General features: G+C 53.4%; 1 protein-coding gene across 1 annotated transcript in view; it reads left to right on the forward strand.

The window, feature by feature from the left end:
* The window catches only part of FES (FES proto-oncogene, tyrosine kinase), a 16800-nt gene extending 13209 nt beyond the window's left edge, over positions 1 to 3591 (forward strand). Inside the window, exons 11-17 of the mRNA XM_014549592.1 lie at positions 182 to 219; positions 764 to 882; positions 1195 to 1289; positions 1396 to 1519; positions 2035 to 2192; positions 2290 to 2412; positions 3235 to 3591. Coding sequence (XP_014405078.1) covers positions 182 to 219; positions 764 to 882; positions 1195 to 1289; positions 1396 to 1519; positions 2035 to 2192; positions 2290 to 2412; positions 3235 to 3377 — 800 coding nt within the window. The 3' untranslated portion in view covers positions 3378 to 3591. The remainder of the gene's footprint in view (positions 1 to 181; positions 220 to 763; positions 883 to 1194; positions 1290 to 1395; positions 1520 to 2034; positions 2193 to 2289; positions 2413 to 3234) is intronic.
* The last annotated feature ends 4151 nt before the right edge of the window (positions 3592 to 7742 follow it).

The raw sequence follows: 7742 nt of genomic DNA on the forward strand, positions 1-7742 counted from the left end.
GCCCCCCTTCAGAGCTCTTCTGCTTCCTGCCTCTCTGATCCCCAGCTCGTACCCTGCTCCCCTCCCGGCCACCACCATGCACCATTCTGCAGGAAACAGGGGAAGTCCCTGCTGCTGGCACCCCCCCACACCAACCCCTAACCCCCCCCACAGGGCCCTGTCACCCCACCCCACTCCACAGGGAGCTGTGGTGTGCGAGAGGAGACGCACCGTATTCCTGTGAGCTATAAAATACCTGCTTAGGAAAGAAGTCAGTTTCCTAAAGATCACAAGGCTTTTCCAACCCAAGGGAAAGTAGCTTTTGTTATTCTTGTTGTTTTTTAAAAAATATATATTTTTATTAATTTCAGAGAGGAAGGGAGGGAGGGAGAGAGATAGAAACATCGATGATGAGAGAGAATCATGGATCAGCTGCCTCCTGCACGCCCCCCACTGGGGATCGAGCCCGCAACCCGGGCATGAGCCCTGACCGGGAATCAAACCATGACCTCCTGGTTGTTAGGTCGATGCCCAACCACTGAGCCACACCGGCCGGGCGGAAAGTGGCTTTTGGATTGTCCGTGTCACTTCTCTTTAGTGAACATGTCAGAGGTGACATTCCCTGCCTGTCCCATGTGGACTCCCTCGGTCCCCCAACCAGGGGTAAACCAGAGAGCCGGGATGGAGCGCTGAGCGAAGGGCGGGTGGGGGCCCGGAGGGCTGTCCCCTGAGATGAGGGGACTGTGGTCCAGAGACGACGGGTAGGAACCCCGGACCGTTGCAGGGGAACTTCGGCGAAGTGTTCAGCGGGCGCCTGCGAGTGGACAACACCCTGGTGGCGGTGAAATCCTGTCGAGAGACGCTGCCGCCTGACCTCAAGGCCAAGTTTCTGCAGGAAGCCAGGTAGGTGATGACATAAGGGTCACCGCCGCGGCCCCTCAAGGGGTTCCTCTGGCACGGTGACAGAGAGCTTGACTTCCGTGGTGTCATGTCATCCTCACAGACCCCCCGCCCCCCAACCAGGGCAGAGGGGTTGAGGCTCAGTGACCCCTCCAAGGTCACACGTCCCAGCCTCCTGACCTCAGAGGCCAAGCTTGCTCGTCTGCTGCCCTTTCCCGTCCTCCCTCGGGCTCCCTGGGGTTCCCTGGGGTCCCTGGGGCTGGGGTAGGATGTATAGGCCCCCACAGTGGGAGCCTAAGCAGCAGTGCCCGCCAGGATCCTGAAGCAGTACAGCCACCCCAACATCGTGCGTCTCATCGGCGTCTGCACCCAGAAACAGCCCATCTACATCGTCATGGAGCTGGTGCAGGGTGAGCCCAGGGCCAGCTCTCCAGGGGTGGGGACCTCAGCCCCCTGGGTTGGAGCCCCCCCCCCCCCCCCCCCCCCGGGGGCCCCGCCCAGGGCCCCCCCCCCCAGGGGGCGACTTCCTGACCTTTCTTCGGACTGAGGGAGCCCGGCTTCGGATGAAGACTCTGCTGCAGATGGTGGGGGATGCAGCTGCGGGCATGGAGTACCTGGAGAGCAAGGGCTGCATCCACCGGTGAGCGGGGAGCGCCCTCAGGCAGCCCAGCCTCCCCCCCTCACCCCCTCGTAACCTGCCTAGGTTCAGGCCGTGCTGTCACCCAGCACCCCTCATTCACCAGCAGGTCCGACTCCAGCGCTGGGGTTCGCCTCTCCCAGGGCGTGTCGTAGGTTCGCAGTCTTTTTGTTTTTTGTTTTTTTTGGTTTTTGGTTTTTGTTTTTGTTTTTTTTTTCAGAGAGGAAGGGAAAGGGAGAGAGAAATAGAAATATCCATGATGAGAGAGAATCATTGATCGGCTGCCTCCTGCACGCCGCCCCCCACTGGGCAGCGAGCCTGCAACCCAGGCATGTGCCCTTGACCGGAATCGAACCCGGGACCCTTCAGTCCGCAGGCCGACGCTCTATCCACTGAGCCACACCAGCTCGGGCAGAGAGCAGCCTTTGTTCATGGGTGTGTCTGGGGGGCCCAGGTCAGGCCGGTGACAGGTGCCGCGTGGACGGTGGCTGAGTGAGGCCCTTTCCTGCTCTTCCCAGGGACCTGGCTGCTCGCAACTGCCTGGTCACGGAGAAGAACGTCCTGAAGATCAGTGACTTCGGGATGTCCCGGGAGGAAGAGGACGGGATCTACGCCGCCTCGGGGGGCCTCAGGCAAGTCCCCGTGAAGTGGACAGCACCCGAGGCTCTGAACTACGGTAAGCCAATGGCATCCAGGCCTCAAGGGTCAGCCTGGGCGCACCGCCCTCTGACCGAGGACGTGTTGGCCCTCTCACGCCGCCCGCCCCCTTGCAGGCCGCTATTCCTCCGAGAGCGATGTGTGGAGCTTTGGCATCTTGCTCTGGGAGACCTTCAGCCTGGGGGCCTCGCCGTACCCCAACCTCAGCAATCAGCAGACGCGGGAGTTCATCGAAAAGGGTAAGGCAGCCCGCCGCTGACAGCAGCCTCGCAGCCAAGTTTTGGGTTTTTTTTTAAAGATTTTGTATTGAGCCCTGACCGGTTTGGCTCAGTGGATAGAGCGTCGGCCTGCGGACCGAAGGGTCCCAGATTCGATTCCGGTCAAGGGCATGTACCTTGGTATCGGGCTCATCCTCAGTAGGGAGTGTGCAGGAGGCAGCTGATCGATGTTTCTCTCTCATCGATGTTTCTAACTATCCCTCTCCCTTCCTCTCTGTAAAAAAAAAAAAGAAAAAAAAGATTTTGTATGGATTTTTAGAGAGAGAGGAAGAGAGAGGGAGAGAGAGAGAAACATCAATGATGAGAGAGAATCATTGATCGGCTGCCTCCTGCACGCCCCCTACTGGAGATGGAACCCGCAACCCAGGCATGGGCCCTGACCAGGAATCAAACGGTCGATGCTCAACCACTGAGCCACACCGGCCGGGCCCAAGCGTTTGTCCCTGTGCTGCAGGGGGACTCCTCCGGGTCCCCTCACCTTCCGGTCTTCCCACTGGGGCCGAATAAGATCAATCAGTCCTGTAGCTGCCACCGAGTGAGCACAGCAGGGGAGGCAGGAATGAATCTGTCCCTTTTACAGAAGGAAAAACTGAGGCTTGCAGAGGTCATACAACCAGCGCACGGTGGGGTTGCGATTAGGGCCTCTGTGTCCTTGGGGCTCTTGGTGAGGAAGCGTGGCCCCTGAAGAACAGTGCGGTTTGCTCAGTTCCCATTGCTCACGGGTTCAGTTCCCCCCGCCGCCCGGGGCTGCGAGGGGGCCTCAGACTGTGCTCGTCCTCACAGGGGGCCGCTTGCCCTGCCCCGAGCTGTGCCCCGACGCTGTGTTCAGACTCATGGAGCAGTGCTGGGCCTACGAGCCCGGGGAGCGGCCCAGCTTCAGCGTCATCCACCAGGAGCTGCAGTGCATCCGAAAGCGGCATCGGTGAGGCTGGGCCGCCTCTCCAGCCGGTGGCCTCTGCCTGCGAGATTGTACCTCCTGCCCAGCGCCAGCTCCCAGCGCAGCGGCTCTTCACAGCTCTGGACTCCAGGCACCGGCATCCGTGCCCCCGGTGGGGATGCGGCCCCATGTCTGCTGTGCATCGCGCTCCTGCCAGGGCCTCCTCTTCCAAGCAGAAATAATAAACCACTTGTGCCCGCCTAGTGCTCTTGGCATGCGCGCTCCACTGGAGGGCAGGTCTTAGGACAGTGATGGCGAACCTATGACACGCGAACTCATTTTTTTGGTTGATTTTTCTTTGTTAAATGGCATTGAAATATATAAAATAAATATCAAAAATATGTCTTTGTTTTACTATGGTTGCAAATATCAAAACATTTCTATATGTGACACGGCACCAGAGTTAAGTTAGGGTTTTTCAAAATGCTGGCACGCCGAGCTCAAAAGGTTCGCCATCACTGTCTTAGGAGGAGCAGAGGAAGGAAGACGGGCAGTGTTCACGGGGCAGAACCGACGCGTTTCGAGGGGCCTGTGCGGATGTCAGGGTGACGTCCGAGCCAGGAAGCCCAGACGCAAATCCAGGCTGGCACTGGAGGCCTGAACGTCATGAGCGTATCAGTGTGAGAGAGCAGCTGACACTGCGAAGCGTGCATCAATCACATGAGATTCAGGAGAGAGGAGAGGGTCGGGGCAAGTTAGAGCTTCCCTCAGTGGCTGCAGGGAAAGAAATGGCTTCTCAGGGAGTTTCTCTCTCACACACGCTTACTGAGCAGAGCTCTCACCCCTGAGTCCCCCTGAAACCTACAGACTGACCTGAAACTGTACCAGCAGCACCAGGGAAGGTCTAGAAGATGCGAAGTATGAACACGCTGAAAAGCATAAACAGGAAAGATGTCTAGCGCCAAAGAACAAAGCAGAACTTTGAGGCCAAAGGGCCATCCCCCCAAGAAAGTTGAGGAAATAGTTGACGTCTCTTTTCAAAGACATGAGAGGCCTGTAACTTCTTTAAACAAGAGAAACCAGTTCGAGTATGACTCAGTGGCAGTATTAAGAAGTCAAATCATATCTTTATTGGAAATGGTGAAAAGCAGAACTTCTGCTTCTGGGTAGGATGTGGTAGACCTCTGCAGGCCACCACTCTCGTTGCAACAAGGAGGAGGAAACATATAAGATGATAATCGTCATTTTTTTTTTAATATATTTTATTGATTTTTTACAGAGAGGAAGGGAGAGGGATAGAGAGTCAGAAACATCGATGAGAGAGAAACATCGACCAGCTGCCTCCTGCACATCTCCCACTGGGGATGTGCCCGCAACCCAGGTACATGCCCTTGACCGGAATCGAACCTGGGACCTTTCAGTCCGCAGGCCGACGCTCTATCCACTGAGCCAAACCAGCTTGGCGATAATCGTCATTTTTAAAGAGAATGGAGAGTAGTTAGGAGAGAGAAGAACCAGATGAACTAAAATGCCAAGGAGGAAAGGGCCCCGCCCAGGTGAACGCTTGATGGGTGGTTATTTACGTCCCTGAGACATGCGATGAGCAAGATTGTCCTAAACCAGGGGTGGGCAAACTTTTTGACTCGAGGGCCACAATGGGTTCTTAAACTGGACCGGAGGGCCGGAACAAAAGCATGGATGGAGTGTTTGTGTGAACTAATATAAATTCAAAGTAAACATCATTACATAAAAGGGTACGGTCTTTTTTTTTTTTTTTTAGTTTTATTCATTTCAAACAGGCCGGATCCGGCCCGCGGGCCGTAGTTTGCCCGATTTCGGAGAGGAAAGAGGAAAGGAGAAGTGAGCCGTTTCTGTGCTATGGATTGGGCCCAAGAGGAGCCTAAAATGCAAAGCCAGTTTTTCCCACAGAACATTTGCTGAGTTTTGGAGCCATCTAGGCCATTGGGAAGGGGCTGGGCTGGGAAGACAAGTCCCACAGCCTTGCAGGATTTGAGAGGCGGGACCTGAAACAAACCAGTAACTCCCCCTTAAGATATTGGCCAGATCTCGAACCTGTGGGTTGGGAGGCTAAAGAGCTAACCCTAGAATCTCTGAAGAACAGATTTTGAAAGCCAAGAGAGACGGAAACTGGCCAGGCTTTCAACCCCAAATCCAAGAGGGCCACTCCTAAGGGACAGGGACAATCCAGGGGAGGACTGAGAGTTACAGAGCTGCAACTCTGCCCCATCTTAGCTCAGCACTTGACTACTGACTACAACAGAAACAAGAAAAATATCTCGAGGTGACTAGCTCCTCTGGGTTGGGAGGTATGGGTGGGGAAGAGGAAAGGAATAACATAGTGTGGAGTCCCTAACCTTTTTCTTTTCTTTTTTAAAATATATTTTTATTGATTTCGGAGAGGAAAGGAGAGGGAGAGAGAGATAGAAACATCCATGATGTGAGAGAATCATTCATCAGCTGCCTTCTGCACGCCCCCTATTGGGGATCAAACCCACAACCCAGGCATTTGCACTTGACCAGAATCAAACCTGGGACCCTTAAGTCTGCAGGCCGACGATCTATCCACTGAGCCAAACCACCAAGGGCTCCCTACCCTTGTTTTACACCCAATATGCAACATGCAAACAAAAATTATAAAATGTGCAAAAGAAATAAAGAAAAATGGGGCCAACACATAAGAGAAAACATAAACAACAGAAGCAAGACCACAGATGATCCAGATATTGGAGTTGGCAGACGACGATTTTAAAAAACTGGTTAATTTGTTAAATGGGGTAGGGGGAGGGTGGACAAAATAGAGGGAAATATGGAGACTTTTAATAGGGTTGTAATTTACTTAGAATCAAAGGAGCAGATAGAACCGAAAAATGCCATCCCCCAAATTACAAACTCATTGGATGGGTTTCATAAAAATTCATAGAACTAAAGTCACACTTCTAGAGATTGAAGACAGAATTAGTGAACTTGAAGACAGATTAATAGAAGGTGTCTAAATTGAAGTAGAGAGAGAGAAAAAAAAAAAAAAGAAGGGGGGGGGGGGTAGGGAGCAGCCTAAGGCACAGATGGGAATGCATTATACGAGTGATTGGAGTTCCAGAAGGAGAGAGAGACGTTAGGACCAGAATAAACTGACAACGACTCCAACAGGAATAAGAAAGACCACTGATACACACATAACACTGATGAATCTCAAAGACGTTGCGTAAAGAAGTCAGACATGTTCGAATCCCACTTCTGACACCAAAAAAAAAAAAGGCAGGCATGAAGGCGTGCATACTTTCCATCCCATTTCATGAAGTTCAAGAACAGGCAAAAACTAAGCAATAGAGAAGTCAAAACAGTGGTTATGTCTGAGGGGTGCTGCTGACGGGAAGGGCTGTGAGCATGGAGGGGCACAGCTCCACTGATGTCCTTGCAGCCCTGCAGGTCTCTACATGGCCTTGTGGGCCAGGCTTGAGCAGTCTGCCTGGCGTCCTGACAGTCGAGAGAATGTGCTACAATTACTCGTGGAGCAAGGGGACACGCAGCCATATTTAACAGTTGGTGACAGACCGTGGAGACTGGCCCACTCCTTTTGGGGAGCCGTCATGTGCCTAGTAGTATCAGTCACATCAGCCCTTATTTTTGGCCCAGGTAACCTCACTCCTGCGAAGCTGTCCTAAGGTCATTATTCAAAAAGAAGTCAAATGTGGAATTAATGGAGATATTCATTGCAGTATGACTTATTCTGCTTCAAAATCACAAAACTCTGCCCGGCCGGTGTGGCTCAGCATTGACCTATGAACCAGGAGGTCCCGGTTGGATTCCTATCAGGACACATGCCCGGGTGCAGGCTTGATCCCCAGTGAGGGGCGTTCAGGAGGCAACCGATCCATGATTTTCTCTCATCACATGTTTCTACTCTCTCTCCCTCTTCCTTCCTCTGAAATCAATTTTAAAAATTAAAAACAAAAAACACACAGCCCTAACCAGTTTGGCTCAGTGGCTAGAGCACTGGCCTATGGACTGAAGGGTCCCTGGTTCCATTCCGGTCAAGGGCACATGCCCGGTTTGCGGGCTCGACCCCCAGTGTGGGGCGTGCAGGAGGCAGCCGGTCCATGATTCTCTCTCATCATTGATGTTTCTATCTCTCTCCCTTCCTCTCTGAAATCAATAAAAACAATTTAAAATATTAAAAAAAACACACCACAAGATGACAAAACCCAGACGCCCAGTAAAAGGAGAATCGCCCAGACAACTATAGGATGTTTTAGTCGTTGGGTGGCGAGCAGGGACAGGACAGCGGTGGGTGCCCCGCACCGACAGGAGGCAGCACCCGGCCTGAGAACGTAGCATCAGCATCAGGTTCTCCGGGCGGAGCCGGGCGGCGGGCCGGGGCGGGAGGGGGTGCTCC

Source organism: Myotis brandtii, unplaced genomic scaffold (genome assembly GCF_000412655.1).
Source record: "Myotis brandtii unplaced genomic scaffold, ASM41265v1 scaffold561, whole genome shotgun sequence".
NCBI classification, from domain to species: Eukaryota; Metazoa; Chordata; class Mammalia; order Chiroptera; family Vespertilionidae; genus Myotis; species Myotis brandtii.